At 37.1% G+C, this 24,415-nt stretch overlaps 1 protein-coding gene across 5 annotated transcripts in view; it reads left to right on the top strand.

Annotated features, from left to right (window-relative positions):
* The window catches only part of VPS13B (vacuolar protein sorting 13 homolog B), a 778,183-nt gene that overhangs the window by 516,817 nt on the left and 236,951 nt on the right, over nt 1–24,415 (top strand). For all 5 annotated transcript variants that reach the window (XM_029222782.1, XM_029222780.1, XM_029222779.1 and 2 more), the window contains one exon: nt 20,627–21,314. In XM_029222782.1, the coding sequence (XP_029078615.1) occupies nt 20,627–21,314 (688 nt within the window). The remainder of the gene's footprint in view (nt 1–20,626; nt 21,315–24,415) is intronic.

The raw sequence follows: 24,415 nt of genomic DNA, 5'->3' as shown, positions 1-24,415 counted from the left end.
CCACCTTCACTGTTTCGCCCTGGTCCAGGCCACCGTCATCTCTCAGCTAGATTACTAAGTAGGTAGCCTCCTGACTCATCTCCTTTTTACACCCTATCCTCCCTACCTCATATTCTCAACACACCAGCCAGAGTGATCCTTTTAAAACCTAAGCTAAATGATTTTACTGTCCCCTCAAAAGCTTTCTTCACTGTCTCCTGTTTCTTTCAGAGAAAAGCCAAAGTCTTTACAGTGATGGCTTCCCAGGCCTTCTATGCTCTGGCTCCTTTGTGACTGTCTGATCTCCTCTCTTACTCCACTCCAGTCATACTGGCCTCCTTGCTATTCCTTGAGCATACCTAGTGGGATTCCTGCCACCAAGGCATTGGCGGGGGTTCTCTCCCAGCAGTTCCTCAAGTCCTTACTCAAATGTCTCCTTTTTAATGAGGCCTACCATGACCACGCTATTTAAAATTGCAGGCCTTTCTCAGAACTCCTGGTCTCCTTTACCCTGCTCTTATTTTTCTCATACCACACTTAATTAACTAACATACTATATAATTTACTTACCTGTTACATTTATTAATTCTCCCCCCTACTCAGAATATAGGCTCCATAAGGACAGATTTGGGGACTGGTTTTGATTTAGTTTTTGTTACCTGATATAGCCCCAGTGCCTAAAATTACTGGGCACACAGTAGGAGCTCAATACAGATTTGTTAAATGAATAAATGATGGCTGTATTTAATGCCTCTGAGCAAAGAATTTACAGTTATTGAGGAGTTAGTATTATGCTGGTTCCAATAGCAGTTGACCTATATAAAGCCCTACATGATAAGACCGCTGATAGAGGTAACAGAAGTGAAAGAGATCTGTAGGGTTGAGCAGTTAGTCCAGTTACAAAGCTCCTCTAGTAAAGAGTAGTGTTCTTTGTCTTTAAAGGGAAAGGAGAATGTGTAATGAAATTGCCAGTGGCTTCCTAAATATTACTTATATAGCACTTGACATGGTATGGCTCTTCCAGATCTTTAAGGTAACCAGATATTCTGTATTCACTCATTCAAACAAGTGTTTTTCAATACACCTATTATGTGCCAGGCGCTACGTAACTAGTTTCAAGTTGAAACTTGGAGCAACTACAAGGAGTATGCGTTAGTATATCCATATTTAATGTAGAAAAATGAAAATTTCACTTGTTTGTTAGGTTGGCTTGCCAGCATTGCTTGTGTGCATTCCCTCAGCTTTTTGAAAATCCAGATACTCTGCACATGAGGAGATAACGCTACTTACCTGTCATCAGTAGGACATGCACTTGGACTTGGAATTGTTCTTTTTTAATAATAATGTGAATAGTGGCTCACATTTTCAAGAGTATTAGCCAGAACTAGGAGTATAGGCTGTGTCTATGAAACAAAATTATTTTCTGTATGAATCTAACTTAACTGACCCAATACTAAATGAACTAACTTGCCTAGACAATCTATTATGTGGTTTCATGAGACACAGAGAATGAAAAAGGTCAGTGATGGGTATGTCTGTCAGTTGGTGGCCAGTGGAAGTTTGATCCTAACTGTTTTTCTAATGTTCTGGCCAGCCTGGTTCTTTTGGGTTAAAGTACCATTTCCCTTTTCATGTAGTAAGCACTTTTCCCCTATAAAACAGGCCATTCCTTGGAACGGAAACAGCACTGGGTCTTAGTAACTTGGGTAGTTTTTTAGCACTGGATTGTTTAGTTTGTGAAAATATTTGATTTAGACTGAGCTTGTGGCCTGATGATGTTTAGAAGAGTGCCAAAGTGTAACTCATAGGAGATGCCAGTAAAAACCATTTCTGGAAGAGGTGAATAATGGTTGCGTCATTTTCCTGGTAGGTGTAACCAGGCTGAAAATCCATCACTGCCATTTTTTAATGTGTTCCTAAGAATGAAGTCAACTGGTATTCTGTGAACTACGTTAAGTATCAAAATATCTGCTAGTGCTTTGAGTCACTGTCCCACTGTCTTTACATTGTTAAGGAAGCTTTGTTTCATCATTGTGTTTTATTGCCAAAAACAGCAGTAATATTTTTCTCTGACTTTTAATGAGCATTTTTGTTCCAACGAAAAACCTGAACATACCAGATTTTTCATTGTGATTTAACTTTGATATCAAGCAAATTCTTATTAACAAGTTGTTGTAAAATGTTTTAAAACTTCAATTCCTAAAATATCCTCCCTTAAATAAAGTCTAAAGACCAGTATAACTGGGGGATGGGGTGGGGGGAGTCACATTTGGTTAAAATAAAACAAAGTCTTGTGAGTAACACGCAATAGTCAGGCCAACACAGCAGATCTGATCTCTAGATTAATAAAGTACAAACGGAAGATTTTAGGATTCAAACAAGTACATTAAAAAGTGTTTAATTCTCCTTGGTTAGTTCAGGGTGCTTCTAGAAATAGTGAATGTACAATTCCCTGATGCTTGTTGTGAATGAACTAGACCTCAATAACTGATAAAATGTCTTTGTTTGTATGTATGCCTTTGGCTGTGTTAGAGAGCCTATTAGGAGACCCGAGATGCTCAAGTAGATAGAATCACAAACCATCTTCTGCTCCTTGGAGAGTATGGGTACAGGACAGAGTGGGAATGGACAGGTAGAATGGAAAGTGAATTATTGGCATCTGATAGATTTGGGTATACTGATTATGGTATGGGGGGCTGGTAGCGAGATGGAGTAGTGTGATCCCTATTTTTACTTAAGCCCTTAGACCTGGATCCTGTCTTTCAAGGAAGGGATATAACTTGCCATTCAAAAGGGTGTCATTGTACTAGGGCATGCCATCTTCATTAAGGAAGAGTGTGTGCACAGGCATAGCTGGCTAATGGAGTACACAGCCCGGCTCCATGGGAAAGTCAGGCTGCTTTATCCACAGCAGTTCTTAGGAACATTTCTCTATAACCTTAACCACAATTTATACTTGTCTATAAAAGAATAAAAAGAACAGAGTAAGAGAGAGAGAGACAAGTGAAGACAAACTCTTTTACTTTTTTTTCTTAGTTGGCAAACATTCTCAAAAGCCTTTTTTTTTTTATTCCAACTGATCAGACTGCAAGTGTCTCTTTGATCAGATATTTGTATTGTCCTTATTTTAATTTTTTACTTTATTTTATGCCTGAGTCCAGGACCACAAGGAACACTCAAACAGGAATGGGCTGGGAGGAGGAAGCTAGATAGAACCTAGAGGAAACCCACAGTTTCAGACCAGGGTTCTTGGTAGAGTGACCATATAACTTACCATCTGATCAGGAAAATTTTGAGAATAACAGTGGACACTATTAATAAAGAAGATAATAGGTGTGAAATAGGACTGACTTTGGCCATCCTTGATGTGTGGTAATTTGAATGAAGGGTTGCGTAGGAAGCTGCTCTTGCTTCAACCTCAAACTCTTCCCTTTCTAAAGGTTTCTGTAAAATAACAAGGGGAGATTGAAAAACAATGATTCAATGCAATCCCTATCAAACCACTGGCATTTTTCACAGAACTAGAACAAAAAATTTCACAATTTGTATGGAAACACAAGAGACCCCGAATAGCCAAAGCAATCTTGAGAACAAAAAATGGAGCTGGAGGAATCAGGCTCCCTGACTTCAGACTATACAACAAAGCTACAGTAATCAAGACAGTATGGTACTGGCACAAAAACAGAAATATAGATCAATGGAACAGGATAGAAAGCCCAGAGATAAACCCACACACATATGGTCACCTTATCTTTGAGAAAGGAGGCAAGAATATACAGTGGAGAAAAGACAGCCTCTTCAATAAGTGATGCTGGGAAAACTGGACAGCTACATGTAAAAGTATGAAATTAGAACACTCCCTAACACCATACACAAAAATAAACCTAAAATGGATTAAAGACCTAAATGTAAGGTCAGACACTATCAAACTCATAGAGGAAAACATAGCCAGAACACTCTCTGACATAAATCACAGCAAGATCCTTTTTGACCCATCTCCTAGAGAAATGGAAATAAAAACAAAAATAAACAAATGGGACCTAATGAAACTCAAAAGCTTTTGCACAGCAAAGGAAACCATAAACAAGACCAAAAGACAACCCTCAGAATGGGAGAAAATATTTGCAAATGAAGCAACTGACAAAAGATTAATCTCCAAAATTTACAAGCAGCTCATGCAGCTCAATATCAAAAAAACAAACAATCCAATCTAAAAATGGCCAGAAGACCTAAATAGACATTTCTCCAAAGAAGATATACAGTTTGCCAACAAACACATGAATGAATGCTCAACATCACTAATCATTAGAGAAATGCAAATCAAAACTACAATGAGATATCATCTCACACCAGTCAGAATGGCCATCATCAAAAAGTCTACAAACAATAAATGCTGGAGAGGGTGTGGAGAAAAGGGAATCCTCTTGCACTGTTGGTGGGGATGCAAATTGATACAGCCACTATGGAGAACAGTATGGAGGTTTAAAAAACTAAAAATAGAATTACCATACAACCCAGCTATCCCACTACTGGGCATATACCCTGAGAAAACCATAATTCAAAAAGAGTCATGTACCAAAATATTTATTGCAGCTCTATTTACAATAGCCAGGACATGGAAGCAACCTAAGTGTCCATCAACAGATGAATGGATAAAGAAGATGTGGCTCATATATACAATGGAATATTACTCAGCCATAAAAAGAAACGAAATTGAGTTATTTGTAGTGAGGTGGATGGACCTAGAGTCTGTCATACAGAGTGAAGTAAGTCAAAAAGAGAAAAACAAATACCGTACGCTAACACATATATATGGAATCTAAGGGGAAAAAAAGGTCATGAAGAACCTAGGGGTAAGATGCGAATAAAGACACAGACTTACTAGAGAATGGACTTGAGGATATGGGGAGGGGAAAGGGTAAGCTGTGACAAAGTGAGAGAGTGGCATGGTCATATATACACTACCAAATGTAAAATAGATAGCTAGTGGGAAGCAGCCGCATAGCACAGGGAGATCAGCTCGGTGCTTTGTGACCACCTAAAGGGGTGGGATAGGGAAGGTGGGAGGGAGGGAGATGCAAGAGGGAGAATATATGGGGATATATGTATATGTATAACTGATTCACTTTGTTATAAAGCAGAAAGTAGCACACCATTGTAAAGCAGTTATACTCCAATAAAGATGTTAAAAAGAAAAGAAAAACAATGAGAAAATCAACAGAACCAAAACTTCTTTGAAAACAGCAAAATTGACAAACCCTTAGCTAGTCTGAGAAGAAAAAGACAACTCAGATTTCTAAAATATGAAATAAAACGAGGGAAATTAATACTGAGCTTATAGAAATAAAAAGAAGAAAATACTATCATCACCACATACAAAAATTAACACAAAATAGGTCAAGTCCTGGACATAAGAGCTAAAACTAAGAAACTCTTAGAAGAAGACATGGGAGTAAATTTTTATGATCTTAGATTAGACGGTGATTTCTTAGATATGACACAAAAAGCACAAGCAACCTAATTAATTAATGAGATTTTATCACAGTTAAGAAAGTGAAAAAATAACATTTGGACTTCCCTGGTGGTCCAGTGGTTAAGACTTCGCCTTCCAGTGCAGGTTTGATCCCTGGTCAGGGAGCTAAGATCCCACATGCCTCGCAGCCAAAACCCAAAACATAAAACAGAAGCAATATTGTAACAAATTCAATAAAGATGTAAAAAAAAAAAAAGACAAGAAAAAACCCACAGAATAGGTGCAAATATTTTCTAATCATGTATCTGGTAAGGGACTTGTAAAGAATCCTTACGTGTCAATAATAAAAAGGCAGCCAATTTAAAAATGGGCAAAGGATCTGAGTAGACATTTCTCTAAAGAAGATATACAAATGGCCAATGAGTACATGAAAAAACTATCAATATCATCAGCCATCAGTGCACATCAGCACCACCATGAGATACCACTTTGCACGCACTAGGATGGCTATGATGGTAAAGACAGATAATAACAAGTATTGTTGAAGATGTGGAGAAATTGGAAGCTTCATACACTTGGTGGGAATATAAAATGTTGAAGCTGTTTTGGAAGACAGTCTGGCAGTTCCTCAAAAGATTAAACATAGAGTTTATATAACCCAACAGTTCCACTCCTAGTCATATAACTAAGAGAAATGAAAACATATGTCAACACAGAAACTTGTACCTGAATATTTATATCAGCTTTATTCATAATACCTAAAAAGTAGAAGCAACACAAGTGTCCATCAACTAATGAATGAATAAGTAAAATGTACTATATCCATACAATGGAATATTACTTAGCCATATAAAGGAAAGCAGTATTGACACATACTACAACAGGGATGAACCTTGTAAACATGGTGCAAAGTGAAAGAAACCAGTCACAAAAGACCACACACATATTGCATGATTCCATTTACATGAAATGTTTAGAATAGGAAAATCTGTAGAGACAAAATAGATTAGCGGTTGCCAAGGACTGGTGGGGAGGGAGGAAAGTGAGATTGTGAAGGAAAGTGACTACTAATGGGTATGGGGTTTCTTTTGGGAGTGACAAAAATGTTCTAATACTGATTGTGGTGTTGGTTTCACATCTCTGCACATATACCAAAGAACATTGATTTGTATACTTTACACAGATGAATTATGTGGTATGTGAACTATTATCTCAATAAAGCATATATTTAAAAATTACAAGTGGTGGTTGCCCTGTAGCTGATTTGAACTTTGTGACCCTCAAATTACAGGCATACACATTCATGACACAACCATCCTGGGCAGCTTTGCTTTTATCTGTTTTACATATTGTGCGTCCATCCTCCCCCACCTGCCCCTGCCCCACTATCCTATTACTCCATAAGATTTTCTTTGAAGAAAGAGTACTGTGGCTAAAAGCAGTTTGAAAATCTCTGGAGACTGAGCTCCAGAACCAATTCCAACTCTAATAAGCCATTATTCTGATGCACTGAACTGAGAATTTGAATTTGGCCTAGATTACCCCATTCTTGCTCCATGTCAACAAAAGGAAAGTTGTGAACAAAGAGTTTTTTCCCCCAACATAGCTGCACACAGGTGTGACTTAGTGGAAACTGTGAAACTCAGCCAGGTCTTCAATTCCCTAGTGTAGTGCTGTATCGCCAAGCTCTGCTTCCTGTTCTTGAATACAGTGATTAGCTAAAATAGAGACACCTGGTCCCAGCACCTTGCAAAATGGATTTTTTCTTTCAACATTTCAAAATATATTTATATATTGATGAAGCCTTTCTCTGAGAAGCCATCTGTCTGAAATCTGCAGCAATAAAAAACTTCCCTAGACTTTATATATTCATAATGGTGTCTGTTGCTTCACTCCTCTATTCCTTTCTCCTCCTCCTTCCTTATTTTTTCATTCATTCATTTATTTACAAAGTGTATATTTATGAAGCATCTACTGTGTGCCCAGCATTAGGTATTTAGCACTGAACAAAATTAACTCGGCCCTGTAATTATGGATCTTGCCATCTACTAGGGAGCCATATATTAACAACAAAAAGTTTTAAACAACAAAAAGTTTTTAAAATTTCAAATTGTAAGGGCTATGAAAGAAAGAAATAAGTTTCTGAGATAGAGATTATGGAGGTTGTGATTTTAAAAGGAACTCTGGAACCATATTGCCAATGTTCAAATCCCAACTTCACCATTTACTAGCTATGTGATTTTGAGCAAGTTAGTTAAGTTTTCTGGGCCTCAGTTTATCTTAAAATGGAAATAATAATAGTACTACTTCATAGAGTTCTGAGGATTAAGTGAGTTGATGCAGAAAAGTGCCTAACATATACTAGGTGCACATAGAAACGTGCCTGACACATTCTAAGCATCCAGAAAGTGTTATCTGTGTGTTGGTGGTGTTGCTTTAGAAAATATCAGGTCGTCAACTAGTTAGGTTATCATCATTGCTATATTAATCACCTTCATCACTGTCATCCACATATGCTTATTTCACCACATATACATTCTCTGTGCACAGGATTTACAAAAATGGATGTGGTGTGTTTCTGGACTCAAGAATCCTACAGTCTAGTAAAGAGAGCATAAGGATTACGAGAAAATAGCAATATAAAACAGCATATGCTAAGTACCAGATACGTGATAAAGATAGTATGTCCTACAGGATTGAAGGAGAGAGAGTAGTCATTCTGGGCTGATAAAGGAAAGGGCTTCATAGAAGAAATGGACCCTTAAGAAAGAGGGCATTCCACGCTGGCATGAATGAAGATGTGGAGGCAGGGGGGTGAGTGTGAAGTTCCAGAATGGAGAATTTGAATAGAGCAGTAATGACGGTGGTTTAGAGAGGAGGTCTCAGAATATTGGTTAAATTATTCAGTATGCAGTGGTCTGCCATGACCAGATTCTGAGCTGGAGTGATCAAATAAGATTTCTATCACTGGTCTGAGGCCCACTACCTCATACGTTATACTTTCCTACCTGCAATCTCTCTGCTCTCCAATCTCCTACTCCCACTGCACATTTTGATGACATTAATTTTTCTCAAGCATCCTTTTGTCACTTATTTGCTTAGAAAGTTCTTCGTTTTCCATTATCTACAGCAGTTTCTCAGTTGTTAGTGTGCATAAAATTACTGAGATTTTATTAAAAGTGCAGGTCACCTCTCACCTTCAGGTAGGACACTTCTGGTGTGGGGCCTGAGAAACTGTTAAAACCCTAGGTGATTCTGACTCAGGTGATCAAGTGGCTCTGCTTTGAGGAAGACTGACATAAAACTAAGAGTCCAGGTTTGTTAACCTGCCACCTAGAATCTTGCTTTATCCAACCTAATTTTTCACTATTCTCATTAATACATCTTCAGTTTGAGCAAAATGGGACATTTCCTTTTCTGTACACTTATCCGTGCCCTGTTTTGTCTTCTGTCCCTTTTTCATTTATGTGGTTCCCTCAGCCTCAGTGTCCTTACTGCCATTTCAACAAGTCTTGCTTCTTTCAGTCTTGGTTCAGATGTGTCCTAACAAGCACCTTTATTAAGTATCTCTAACCTAGAAGGCAGGGTCCAAGTTTAACTGATAGATTTATATCTACCTCCCCATGCAGGGACCTAAATGAGCACCTTGCAAATGATTCAGTTCATTTGTTCCTCCCTTAATTTATTCAGTAAAATTTTTTTAAAAAATTTTTATTGGAGTATAGTTGATTTACAGTGTTTTGTTACTTTCAGGTGTACAGCAAAGTGAATCAGTTATACATATACATATAGCCACTCTGTTTTTTTTGTTTTTTTTTAGACTCTTTTCCCATATAGACCATTCAGAATACTGAGTAGAGTTCCCTATGCAGGTTCTTATTAGTTATCTATTTTACATATAGTAGTGTGTATATGTCAGTCCCAATCTCCTAATTTATCCCTCTCCCCCCTTATCCCCTGGTTACTATAAGTTTGTTTTCTACATCCTTGACTCTACTTCTGTTTTGTAAATAAGTTCATTTGTACCCTTTTGTTTTTTAGATTCCACATATAAGCAATATCATATGATATTTGTCTTTCTGTGTCTGACTTCATTCAGTATGACAGTCTCTAGGTCTATCCATGTTGCTGCAAATGGCATTATTTTGTTCTTTTTTATGGCTGAGTAATATTCCATTATATATATATGTGTGTGTGTGTGTGTGTGTGTGAGAGAGACATCTTTATTCCTCTGTTGATGGACATTTATTGAGTGCTTACCATGTATCAAGCACTGGTGATAAAGTAGTAAAATAAACACACAAAAAGTCTCTGTTTTCATGGACCTTATATTCTAGTGGGACAAATGTTCTTAAGTATATATTGAAAGTGTTTTGTTATCTGTCAGGGCTATGTGGAATACTTTAGGAAAGGGAGAGACCAGTGCAAGAAACTAATTAAGGAACTCTAGTAATTAGCCAGTGTAGAATGGGAAGGGTCAGTGAAAACAGTAAATACAAAGGACACAGCAAGGGTAATTAATGAAATGAAGGAATGACCAGCAGTATTTGGTGGGGCCAGGAAGGAGTACTCAATATTTGAGCCTCTTGAGAAGGAACAAATAAATAAAAAGTTAAGGTATAGAGGTGATATTTTTGGGGAAAAGGTGTTTTTAAATGTTATGGTGATCTTTCAGGTGCATGATATTAATAATGGGATATCTGAGTAGAAATGCTCAGTAGCAACTACAAATATAGGGGTCTTGTAAGAGCCCAATCCTCTCTCCTTTTCCCCTTCTGCAACTCAACTCACAATATACTTTCAATCCCAGCTGTTCCAGGGCCAAAATCCTCCCAAGAAATACTCTATGTCTCATTCATTTGATTTTCTGAGGATGTGATATGACTCCATGCATTGGCCCCATTTCCCTTTTCTCCAAGTATTTGTCTAGAATGAGACCTAAGCCCAACTCCAAAAAACCATCTCTAATGACAGCCCTTCCTTGAATGGCTCTTAGCTGATTAGGGATTTGGCTTGCTGGAGGAACTAGGAAGACATCGTAATTGAACCAGAGAGTCTTTTAAAATGGGGTATGGTTGTGTGTCATCATCTCCCTATGTGACAATCACTGTGGTCATTTATGATTCTTGGGAAAACAGGCTAAGGTTGGAAAGGCAGATTGTTAAATCATAACACAGAGACTGATTGGGAAGCTGCCTGCAGAGCCTGGAAAATCATCTTTCTTAATTCTTGTAGTTGATCCAGGCAAAAAACTCAAATCATTTTAGACTCCTGCCTTTCTCTCATAATACCCAACATCCAGTTCGTCAGCAAATACGGGTTGTGAGTGTGTGTGTGTGTTATCATATAAAATTTTATTACCTGACTTCCCCACTAGAATGTAAACTCCATGAAGGTAAGGACTTTGTTTCTGCTATATCCCCAGCCAGTGCCTAGAGCATAGTAGTTGTTCAATAAGAATTTGTTAAGTGAATGAATAATGTGAAATAAAATTGTTATTCCACATCTTGCTCAGTAATTTTGACATTGGCTCATGTTTAAGAAACTCAAGAAATATTTTATCCCAATAAAATTATTATAACTAAAGTCTAAACATTAAGCATACTTGACTGAATAATGTTACCTTAAAAATACTGTTGACCCTTGAACAATGCCAGGGTTAATCTGTGTATAACTTACAGTCGGCCCTCTGTATTCGAGGTTCCTTTGCATCTGTGGGTTCAACAAACTACAGACTACATAGTACTGTAGTATTTACTACTGAAAAATATTTGCATGTAGGAGGATCCGCGCAGTTTAAACTTGTTCAAGTGTTAACTATAATATTTTTTTTTAAAAAAATAGAAACTTTATTCCTTAACTGGTTTAGAGAGATGTAAGTTCTTCCTAGACTTTGTTACTACTTTAATGTTTGTAGAAATGATGCTTGATATTTGGGCGGTAGTAATGTACATTTTCCTTCTAACTTTTAAACTTTTATTCAAGCAGTCCCACATGACTGGGAATATCCTTAAGGTATAGGTTGGATTACCTTCATTAATGTACAGAAAGTTTCTTTCTTAGAACTGCAAGAATTACTTGGGATATATCAGCATATGAAAATTTACGAATGTTGTAGGGCTAGCTGACCAGAGCTAAAGTTAGGAATACTTAACCTGATTTAAAGAATACTTCAAATTTCTAAGGATTGAAGGGAGAGGTTAATATGATCAAAGCAGTTTGTGTGGAGGGCCATTTTGACCTAGTGATGATTTTTATGGAGTAGCAGAGAAGAACAAAGTTGTTCTAATAGAAAAGAAGAAATGGCTGCAGGGTATAAGCAAATGTTTCTCTCAACATCTTGACTATTTTGCATTTCAGGTCTGTTGCATCATTAAGGTATTGATAACATATGACACACAGAATAAATATATAGCTTTAGTTCAATTTGGATTTAATCTGCCATCATGAAGTTAAAGGGGAGCCAATAAAAGTTTGTAAATGACCCTGTATTCCATAATGTCTTGATATCTGTCTTTATCTGTCAATATCTGTCAATAAAATCAGATACAGTGTAGAGAATACTGATATTCAGGTTCACTTTGAAGAAAATCTACAGTTAACTGGACCGGGTTTGTTTAGATTTAGTAAATAGAATATATAACAATGAAAATCATCTTAATATTTTTGTTAACTATGTTCTGTTTGACAGTGAAAATCAGCTACTGGTTAAAGTTAATTATGGATATACTTAAACCATTTTCATTATTTTTCAACTTGTATTGAATATTAGGGGAAATTTTTTAACGCGTGCTTTTACTTCATTTCCATAAACTCTGCATAGTTTCTTTAAAAGAGCATATGTGATTTGAGGGATAAAATAATCAAGGATTCGTACGGTTTTTTATCGATAGAAATTTCTCCAAGTTCAACTCTAGTTTTCTTATCAGAAAAATCAGGTTCATAATTGCAAGGCAAAGGCCAACTGGCATAGCTAATAAGCATATTCTACTTCTGCAGTGCTGCAGAAACTAAATGCAAACTTTTCTGTGACTCTTACAGAGAATGCATAGGCTGGGTAAACTTTCATCTGCTTCAGGGTCAGGGCTGATTCAATCTTACTGCAAGTTTATGAGAGTGGCTGATGTGATACAGTTGTTTCTAGTAAAATCAGGCTAGCTCTAAGGAGCCAATCTAAGTCAGTCTGTAAGTAAAATTCTATGAGAAACAGACTCCAACTCAGACACAATTGTAAACCCTGATATAATGAGGACTTGCAGCTGATTTAATCCTATTGAAAATCTTTAAGCAGCCATGGGACAAAATGGTTTCCACATTGACATCAGTGGAATGAACCTTGGATTTCATCAGTATAAAGAGTTGTTACCTTGTACACATAGGAGCCACTTTTTCAGAATTAACATCATGGCCATTTCAAAGCAGGTTGTTGTTTCTAAGATGTACAGGCATCTACTTTGATTAAGATCCGAGTTCCCAGAATGTGTCAATATTTATTTTTTAAAAACTGAATTCATTATAAAAAGCAAACAAGTCAGACTTAAACTATGGAGTTAGTATAAATCAGTTAGACCTAGTCTCCTTGAACAAAAATGGCCAACCTATTCCAATTTTATATGTGAGAGACGTAGAGAAAGAGAGAGAGAGAATCAGAACTGTTTCTGAGTTAAGACTTTGTATGTGAAGTCTTGCCTGGAACTAATTTTTTTTTTTCATGAATTTAAAAGCCCCTGAAAATAAGCTTATGCTGTGAAATCATATATGTTTGAAAGGACAGACAGGTACAAAAGTCTTCAGTGTCAGCTCTGCTGATAAAATCTCAATAAGTAGGATTTGAATTTGTATGGATAGGTTGGTGTATATACTTTTTTTTTTTTTGGTTGTTTGGTTTATCATATTGAAACAGACATTGATAAAGATCTAGGTATTATAGTCAGTTTAGCACTAGAATTGGTCCCTTTTCATAATTTACAACTTAAATTAAGACAATAGACCGAATACAACTACAGTAAAACACAACCTTGCCTGCAACTATCTCCATGCTTCTTTTATTGCAGTTAGCACTGGTCTTGAAATGTGAATATTTCAACTGATACTTAACAGGCAGTAGTGGCCTCATACTGTAACTTCAAAGAGCCGGAAAAGTAACTTCATGAAAGGGAAAACTTGAAACTATAGTACTCTTTACCATTCTATCTGTTAAGCAGTGATGGGTATCATTAGTTCTGCTCTTTTGCATAATTACTGCAGTATTGTGAAAACTTTCTGCCATCCAACTGGGAACAATTATATCATGTGGGCGCTTGTATAACATTTGACTCAGAGAAATAAAATATAAAAAGCCCTTGTTTTCTAGCACTCTGTAGTACCCAAGTACATACAGTACTTGCTCAAGTTTGTTTTTTAAGTAAAAAATAACATGGATTGGTAACACTGAAGGAGGCATTTCGTATCAAAGTCAATTTATTCTTTATAATTTTTTTTAATTTAATGTGCTTAGATAAATTTTATCTAGCACATCACTGAGTTGCAGTGGTAGTTTGTCTATAAAATGATAAAAGTTCATGAAGTGTAATGCTGACATCACTGAAAATTTGAGACTTAAAGATACAGTTTTATTGTTCACTTGACTAAATTAAGCAAGGTGAAATGAAGTATCTCTGATTGGTACAACAATTTGCTATTTATCTAAAGCTTCCAGTGTAGACTATCTCTGTGTTAAAGGCATACAACAACCTTTCCCAGGAGCACCACCGTACCCTATCCCCCAAACCAAACTTTTTAAAGATACAGCTAGAAGAGTATATTTGAAAATATTTAGGCAATGAGGCACATAATTTTTTTAAGTTTTTAAAAATTCTCCCTTGTAATTCCAGTATGTAAAACCATTAAAACACTGTAACCAACTATTTTTTTATATTTGATTTTGTAAGATAGCATGTTTACTTTTTTGAATATACGACTACATTTTAGCAAGAGCAGCAAAATTAGAATAAATGTCACAGTGATATACAGATGTGATTGTCACTTTGATTTTGTGGTTTCACACTTGACTTTATCATAATTTGTAAGATGTGAAAAGTGAGCTCATGACTGGCAAAAGATATTTTGATCAAAGTTAAAGTATAACTGCTGCTGTTATGTAACCATAATTTTGATGAGAAGGTGGGAAAATATGTGGATATGTTTATGTCTGGTGTATAAAGATTCCTTAAAAATACAGATTAAAAGAAATAATGTGAATTAAAATATTGGAATAGGTGCTGAATTGCCATTTTTGTCAGCCATCAAAGCAAAAATTATATGTTTTAGTCTTTGTTAATTCTCGGGGTTGGTTTGCACATACTTTAAATTTTTTAATATCCACTTACTTGCAGCATATTTATTAATATGGCTAACTTTTGAATGTGCTCGTAAAAATGTTGATATGTCCAAACAAGAAGTTTCAATCAATCAAGCTTATCTTTCTCCACTCCAGAGTTCTACTGCAGAACATCTGATTAATGTCATTTGAAATTATTTTAATGCATTCTTTGGTATTGTCACATAAAGTGTGATTTTAGGCACTACTCCTGAGATACTGTGGCTCTTACCCGACTCCAAGGTGAGCTAGTAAACTTACCTATCTCAGTACATTAAAAGGAGGAATTAGCTTCCCTAGCTACTAGTCCAGCTTTCAGCACCCTTTCCGTGGTGGCTATCTGTACCACATATAGCTGTGAAAGGATGGGGAAATGCGCTGAAATGATCTAAGAAGTAAACTATCAACTTGACATGTTTTCCTAGCTATTGAAAACCTTCTCATATTGAAACCCATTGATAGTGAAACTGTAGAATTCCTGTGATTTAAGTACCATCTGGTTGTGCTCAAGGCTTTAAAGCTGTTATCTCTGCATAAAATTTCAGAGTCCTATATTTTTTTCTTCACCAAACTATCCATTTTTAAGCCACAAATATTTTTCCAGCTTTTTCAGATTTTATCTGAAAGTATATTTTAACAGTATTTAAATAGTTCTTAAACAATAACAATTTATCTTGATAGATGGCATGCTGTGTTTTTTCATTTTATTTTAATTAGCCATTGTGGAACCAAATTCCCTTTTGTTTTAGTCTTTTGAATATTGTTTAATTATAGTTATCATGCCAGATATCTTAAAGGTTATTTTACCAATACAGTTTCATTTAACATAACCCATATGGAATCAATAGCCCAGTTTCCTAAAGTGAATGCTTGGAAAATCTTACATTCATATGTTAAGAGTACACATCCTTTCCTCATTAGTTGGAAACTACAGGGATTTTGGCACAGGTTCTGTGTGGAAGCATTGTGCAGCTTTTATATGGATTTTGTTTTTAGCCTTTGATGACACTGTTTAGAATAGGAAGTATCTAATAAGTAAAGCATTTTGTCTCAAGTGCTGCCAGTGTGTTTAATATATGCCTGGAGGTCTGAAACATTATCTTCTTCGCTGCAGTAATATGCATTTAATTCTCTGAAAGCAGAAGGTCGAACTTTTAAAAGGGACGCAAAGTACATTTTCAAACAGAATAATTCAAAACATATGGAAGAGGGGACCAGAGTAATGTACAGTTGGTTTTTATGGTTTAATCATGATCATGTTAATGCACACCAGTAGCTAATTAAAGAAAACTTTTATTGTTCATTTTAAATGCGTTAGGTAAAGAGTGGGAGAGCTGATGTAATAGCACTGCTCAGAGATACATGTTTCTGCTGCATTCACTGACAGCAAGCAGATATTGCTATTTTTGACAACTTAAATTATTAGTCCCCTTGGACAATAATAAAGGAAAAGTTATTTTCAGAGTTACTACACTGTGAACTTTTCTTTTTCCACAAAGGAATAGTAAATTGATGCCCAAGTTTAGGGCTTAGCACACATAATTAGTTATAAAACCTTCTTGATAGGCCAGATACTCTTCAATATAATAGATAAATCTGCAGTGGACTGGTGACAAGCCAATGGATTTTTAAATATGTCTCAAAATCAGCAGATTATTTATTTCAGTTCTACAAATAGTGCAGAAACTTAGAAAACTGGAGGAAGTCTTGACTTTTAACCGATTTTTAAGAATTTAGTTGTCTAATACTGGGAAAGTTGTACTCCCTCCCCCCCCCCCAATAAGAGAGTCTTTCATCTCTGGGTCATTGGTTCAAATTCCATTCTGCTCAGTAGTGAGTAGAACTAGTTACCATCTGACTTCTGTTCAGTAACCCATGTGACCCAAGCTGATAGCTGCCGTCCTGCCCCTGCTGGTTATTTATAAAGCAAGATCGTGCTCCTTGACGTTCACTAGAGTCTAATGTGACAGTCTCAACAGGTAATAGGGCTGGACACTGCATTTCTTTATCTTTACCTACAGGTGGTTTGTTTTTGTCGTATTAACACTGACGGGGAACACTTTAAAGAAAGAGAGGCTAGATTTTTAAATACAAATTTGTAAATCAGAAAAAGACAATGTAATGCTCTGTGCATAGAAGGTATAGTCTCATATAGTTAATTGCGGTTGCCTTTCCTGATTGAGAGAATAAAGATAGTTGAGTTCCTGATTTGAGTTTCTTGTGCAACTCAACCTAAAGGATTTTTTTAGTTATGCTGTACACAGATATTTGGTTTGTAATGCTTCAAAATTTGGGCAGTAAATCCTAGATTACTTATGTACTTGATTTTATTATCTTTTCACATATTATTTGAGAATTCCTAACTGGTAGTGGATTTGGAGGTATATTTGAAATTTTTATAATAGATAACTAAAACCTTTCCAATTAAATTGTCCTTTTGATAATTGCCTTATTTTTATTTTACTGAATTTTAAAATTAAATACATTCATTTGCTTGGCCAGCACACAGTTATTGAGCTTTACTATGTGACAGGCAATGTGGTGTGTGCTACAAGTACTGATGGCATTCTCTCCTACCTGTAGTCTGACCTTGGGATTAATCTCTTTAAGCCTCAATTTCCTCAGGTGTAAAATGGGGATAACAGTATCCCCTTTAAAGGGTTGTAACACTTAGTAAAGAAAATGTATGTAATGTGCTAACAATGTTTGGCAAATAATAAACATACTCAGCGTTATTTTTTATCTTCAATTGCTCACAGTCTCTGAGGCAGACCAGTGTTTGAAAAGTGCTATAATAACATTAGTTTGTTACAAAAGCATAGAAGCTGAAAAGACTAACACCATCTGGAAAGGTTGAGAAAGTCTTCACAAAGAAGTTGACTTCTTTTTTTAACTTACCCTTTATTGAGTGCCTACTACGTGTGGTCAATACATTAACACATTTAATGATGCAACAACTTTGTGGGTTGAGTATTAATGTCCCCAGTGTGAGGATGAGCATCTAGCAGAGACAGAGGATTTCTTCAAGTGTGATCAGTGCAAAACGTGGAGGATGCAGATGAGGAAAGAGCTCATGAATATGTCTAGACAGACCTTAAAGAGTACAGTATACACATATGTTTACATATCAACAATTATGTATTTCTAGTCTGCAGAGCAATTTTTTCATTTAATATTGTATCAGAAACATCTCATCAAACATTTATGGATCCTCTCTTCAGTGTGCTAGGCACTGCACTATTCCTTGGTGAGAGACAGAAGCAAAATGATATGGCCCAATCCCTCCAGCAGTCCTTCACCTGGTAGAAGAGACAAACACACAACAGCTGCCCATTATCAGGCATTTACTATATGCCAGGCAGTGTGCTGACCTCTTTAGGTACATTAGCTCATTGAATCCTCGTACTAACCCCTTGAGGTCGGATTTATTATCCCCATTTTACAGATGAGATTATGTAGTCTTAGAGTGGATTGTAATTTGTCCAGTAATGTACAATTAGCAGGTGTCACACTCGACCCTACTTCTCTCTGACTCCAAAGCCTTTAGATTGTTTTAATACTATCTGATACTGCCACCACAGAACATTTTAGTAGAAAATAATAAATTCTAAACTAGAAGTCTGAGTTAACTATTAGGATCACCAAGCAGGAAAAGAGTTGAAAGCAAAACTCTCAGACAGGTGTCATTGTTCTGAGTCTTCATGGATAGCTAAATGTTTGCCAGCTACATCGAGCTCAGAAGGGGGCTCCAGGAAGGGAAACAGCATGGTATACCTGGAATGGTTTAAAAGAACGTGGTGTCTTCAGAGAATGGGGATTAGCTGATTTTGTTTCAAATACCTGAGGCTGGATTTTTCTAACAACAATGTGCCTTCCTCAACAACTTTAAAATAAATTAAAAAAAACTATTATTTGAAAAATTTTAATGACTATAACATCATTGTCTTGAATTATTTAACTGTCCTTTAACATTTTCACAAGCAACTTATAATTTGTAGCATGTGGAAGAATGATACTGTATTTACCAAATTAAGGAACAGCCTAAAAAATGAGAAGCAATACCCAGTACCTTGGGAATATTTTTCCACTGCTGATCGTAATATAGTTTAGTGCACCCTTTATGGAAAGGTGCTGGCAATATTTGACAACCTTAAACTTCTTCATACCATTTACCTAGTAATCCCACTTCTAGGATCCTCTTAAGAAAATCTTATTAGATGTTTGTCGTAGATGTTTGTTGGCAAAAGTTGAATACCTGAAACTCCAATTATATGGGAATAGTTGAACAAATTATTCCTAACGCTAAATGAAATATTATGCAGCTTTTTAAAATGGCATTTATGAACAGTATATTAGCATGTAAAAAAATTGGGTTGCAGGGACTTCCCTTGTGGCCCAGTGGTTAAGAATCTGCCTGCAAATGCAGGGGACACAGGTTTGATCCCTGGCCCAGGAAGATCCCACATGCCGCGGAGCAGCTAAGCCCGTGCGCCACAACTACTGAGCCTGCGCTCTAGAGCCCGTGAGCCACAACTGCTGAGCCCGCGTGCTTGGAGCCCGTGCTCTGCAACAAGAGAAGCCACCACAATGAGAAATCCATGCACCGCAACGAAGAGTAGCCCCTGCTCGCCCCAACTAGAGAAAGCCTGCATGCAGCAACGAAGACCCAACGCAGAGAAAAAAAAAAAAAAAGGGTTTCAAATTTGTCTCTACAGTATTATTATAACCATAAAGGGGTGGGGGTGGGAGGGAACCTATGCACAGGTAGGAAAAAAGACGAAAGGAAATACACTGAAAGATTGCCATTGGCTATGTTTGGTAATAAAATGGGGGTCGGGAGGATTTTGTTTTTCTCTCAGACGTTCCATGATTTCTTTAATGAATCTGAATGACTTCAGTGAAAAAGCAAGTGAAACATCTAGGTCTCAAATAGTGTATCACAAACTAATGGTTGGGAGACTAAAAAAGGTCACCAAAGAATCAGACTGGAGGTCTTGCTGTTGTGCTGCCAAAGTAGTCATAACTGCTGCTACCACCAAGTTGTTCTTTGTTCTCTATGTAGGCAATTGGTGGAAAATTTTGAGAAATCATGGATACATTCAGTGCACAAAGGGAAAATCCACCTTCAAGGGTTTTAATTACTTACATTTTGCTTGATCACTTACACTTACCCTTGTTTCAAGTCCTGTTGTAGTAAAGGAAAATAAACATCGTTTTGAATGGTACACATTTAGTTTTCTTTGTCCTTCATAATTTAGGACTACTGACTTTTCCCTCTTTTACTATCCAAAATCCTATAAATCAGTTTTATAATGACAGGGTAAACAATATAAACTACTCCTGCGTAAAATATAATTTCAACCAATAGTAATAATGATTTGGAAACAGTTTGTTATACTACTTGGAAGATCACGGTAAAGAATACTAACTACTGTAACTCTTTAAAAGGCAAAGAAAGTAAAGTCTGACACGAAAAGGTACATTTTATTTATTTATTTATTTTTTCTTTTGGCTTGTGGGGATCTTAGTTCCCCGACCAGGGATTGAATCCGCGCCCTTTGCAGTGAAAGCGCAGAGCCCTAACCACTGGACCGCCAGGGAATTCCTCTGAAAAATATATTTTAATGATAGAAATGCACATTTGATGTTTATCCTAAGTATTGTCTTGGCATTTTAACGTGAATAATTTTTTTGAAAGAGCGCCTAGTTTCTTTTTATGATTACTCTCAGTTATACTAGACCCATTTTTAACATGCTTCATATAGTAACACTTGGAATATAACTAGCTTAAAATATTTTATTATTTTTCCTTACAGATCTCTAAGCAAGAACAGAAAAAAATGGATACATATGATGGAACCATGGCTGACACCTCATCTCGGTACAGTGGTGCTCAGGATAGTGGAATTGGCAGTGACAGTGTTAAAATCAGAATCGTACAAATAGAGCAGCACAGTGGTACCAGTCAGCATCGCATTGCCCGTCCCTCACTCCAGTCATCAATTGTAAAAAATCTAAATTTTATTCCTTTTGACATATTCATTACTGCAAGTAGAATCTCACTAATGACCTATTCCTGTATGGCCTTGCCCAAATCAAAATCGCAAGAACAAAAGGATAGTGAAAAAACAGGCAAGAGTTCATTAAATCTCCCGGAAGTTGATTCAGACGTCGCTAAGCCCAGCCAGGCATGTATTTCCATGGTTACAGCAGAAGATCTCTTAAGCAGCAACATATCTTTTCCTTCAGGGAAAAAAATAGGGGTCATCTCTCTGGAAAGTCTGCATGCATCCACAAGGTCATCTGCTAGACAAGCGCTTGGCATAACTATCGTTCGGCAACCTGGACGAAGAGGAACTGGTGACCTGCAGCTAGAACCTTTTTTGTACTTTATTGTGTCCCAGCCTTCTTTGCTTCTGAGTTGTCACCACAGAAAGCAGCGAGTGGAAATATCCATTTTCGATGCTGTGCTTAAAGGGGTGGCCTCTGATTACAAATGTACAGGTAAGAGCCTTCAAATTTACTGGGGTGCTAATCACTACTACTACATACTAAGTTTTAGTCCCAAACTTTGAATATTGATCAAGCAGAAAACAGCTGGCAGACCCGACAAGACTTCTTTTCTCTACAGAATATGTAAATATGTAAAGTTCATGTCCCACAGCTGAATCATGTTTAAGTAAATGCTTGAAATGTAACAGGGTTTTTAGCCTTAGTGTTCTTACTGTGCCTCTGAATTTTTTTTCAGGAACTGAATGAAACAGGGGCTCTTTCTGGGCTATTGAAATGCTTAACAATTTCCAGTGATTAGGAAGCAAAGTGTTTTTTTCATATTAATAGCCCATAGGTATGCTTTCCATGTCAATACAGCTGTTCAGGTAAAAAAAGAAAAACCTTAGAAAATGAAGTTTATTGTTTTGGTATTCTTTTGTCCTAATCATCTTGCTGTAACAGCATAATATTAAGTGTATTTGAGAAGGTTTATTAGTAAAGTAAGATGACCTAAAGATTTTATACATCTGGGCTTCCCTGGTGGCGCAGTTGTTAAGAATCCGCCTGCCAGTGCAGGGGACACGGGTTCGAGCCCTGGTCCGGGAAGATCCCACATGCCGCAGAGCACCTAAGCCCGTGCGCCACAACTACTGAGCCTGCGCTCTAGAGCCCGTGAGCCACAACTACTGAAGCCCACGCGCCTAGGGCCTGTGGTCTGTGACAAGAGAAGCTGCCGCAATGAAAGCCCGCACACAGCAACAAAGACCCAAGGCAGCCATAAATAAATAAATAAAAATTTTTAAAATGCTACTTCCTTTTAAAAAAAAAGATTTTATACATCTACAACAAGCACATTTATTAGTGGTGTTGGCCAGCTGGCTCTTCTTGCCCCATCCAAACCTTCCTTATAACCTGAGAGTGTCATATATTATAATAATTATATTGAACTTCTGAAGCTCGTTGCCTGTTGAGTCTAGGAAAGTGATCAGGGGTTCAGATTTAAGATGTATGGGCTGTTAAGTAACAAGAGCTAATGAAAACAGGGCCAAAGAAGATACGGAGACCTTTTCCCTGAGTTAATGTAGAATTAGAGATTTGGCGGGAAAGACTACCAGAGAGGGTAGCTGGATCGTCTTAAGATCCAGTATTGGAAGAGGGCCCTAGCAAGCTCGGGTATAATTCAGGCATTTTATTGTTCTCAGGTGGTCCCTTTTAGCAGATGGACGCCAGCAGTGAGGTATCTGGAGAATTTGTCCAATCTGGAAGTCAAGCTGGTTCATTCTTGGCATTAAGGAGAATCATTTTACACAGCAGGCTCCTGGAGAGTAGATAGCAGGTGTGAGGGTCAGGATTCAGCCCAAGGACGTAGGTTCAAAGGAGCCCTTGGCTCTTGCAGAGGTATAGTTCAAGTCCTCTACTTTAGAAGGTGGTAACTGGCCAGTTGCTAAGGAGGAAAATCATAGCGTTACCTCCTAGGCTGCCTGCTGGCCCTCTCTCCATTGATGTGCTGGTGCTGGCTCATACTGGCTCAAAAGAGCTGATTGTTAAATTTTTAGGAACTTTGAAAGACCGTTGTTAAACCACTGGTAGTTTAAATCGCCATAGTGAGAATATTTACACCACAGATACTGGCAAATGCTGTCAATCAGCTGTCCTGCTCTGAGAGCCATATGTTCAACATTTACCAGCCACCACTGCCTCCCTTCTTCAAACATGTTCTCATTTACTGAGTGCCTGTAATATAATGGGTACTTCAGGTCACTGGAGATGGGAGAAGTGCTGAAGTAGTTGATGTTATATGATTCAAGGACTCATGCCTGTAGACCTGATACCTGTTTGGGTGTCTGCTTAGCATTGGCAAAAAGTAGGTGTAGGATTGGGAGAATAAAAGTTAATTCCAAGCCCCTCCTTAAGTGCTTTCAGCTGCAGTTGCTTTATGGGTGGGTGGCTTTAGCAGCTTCTACTAAAAGATACTAAGTTCAGCAAAGTTACCAGGGCTCATAGCAAAGGTGTACATTTGAATTGTAACTGGTTCCTAGGTTGAAATAATAAAGTATTTTTTGTTTAAAAAAACATCCTTGTGCATAGACCAATGTGGAACCCAATTTCAGTAGATGAAGTTTAGGATGAAGGTTATGGGCCAGATTGAGTATAGGGGATTTACCTGTGGGAGGAAAAAGTCTTACATATCTCTTAAGGAGCATCCTTTGCATAATATTCTTGTGGATGCCTTTCCTTACACAAAAAGCATCTTCTTGGACATATACACTATGCTAATAGAGTCATCAGTATAAGTTAGCATCTTTCTTAAAAATGAATTTAGTGATTTGGAGAAATTTGTCTGAAAACAAGTAGGTAAAATACAATGGCTAAAAAACAAAAAGTACAACTAGCAATTATTGAGTGTTCAGTCTGTGCCAGGCATTGTACTAACTGCTTTAAATGCATTATCTCACTTAATCCTCATAACAACTCTGTGGGAAATATGTTCCCATCTTACATAAAAAGAAACTAAAGTTTGGAGAAGTAACTTGTCCAAGATTACAGACTTAGCAATAAACAGAGCTAAAATACAAAACCAAGATTTTTTGGCCTTCTGAGTCTCTCAACCTGTATGGCTCCATGAAGTGGACAGAAAGATGTGAATTGCAGTTGTCAGTCAACCTCCATTGTCCCTCTCCAGACCATGCAAACGGTTCCCTTTCTTTGTTTTAACTGGTGACTTTGCATATATGTGTCCATGATGTGACTACACAGTACAGCCTCTCTTGGTAAATGACAAACCTGAGCTGAAATTCTAACTCTGTCACTTAGGAGACGTGTACCTACCTATCTATGTCATAGGGCGATTATGAAATCGAAAAGAGATAATTAACGAAAGTACTTAGCATTGAGTCTAGCAAGTAGTAGGCCCTCATAAATGTTTGCTGCTACTGCTTTAGTCATTAATATCAATATATAGTAGAAAGATTACTAAATTAGGAAGCAGAAAGCCTGGGATTTAATTGTTCCTGTTAATTAGCAGAGTGATCTTAGCCCGGCAGTTCACTTCTTTGGGTTTCTGTTTCATTATGTGTAAAATGTGATGATTATAAAAGATACCAACAAGGCTC

Source organism: Monodon monoceros, unplaced genomic scaffold (assembly GCF_005190385.1).
Source record: "Monodon monoceros isolate NGI ecotype Baffin Bay Population unplaced genomic scaffold, NGI_Narwhal_1 Super_Scaffold_14, whole genome shotgun sequence".
Classification (NCBI taxonomy): domain Eukaryota; kingdom Metazoa; phylum Chordata; class Mammalia; order Artiodactyla; family Monodontidae; genus Monodon; species Monodon monoceros.
The sequence above is the reverse complement of the archived record's forward strand: the minus strand, read 5'-3'. Positions and strand labels throughout refer to the sequence as shown.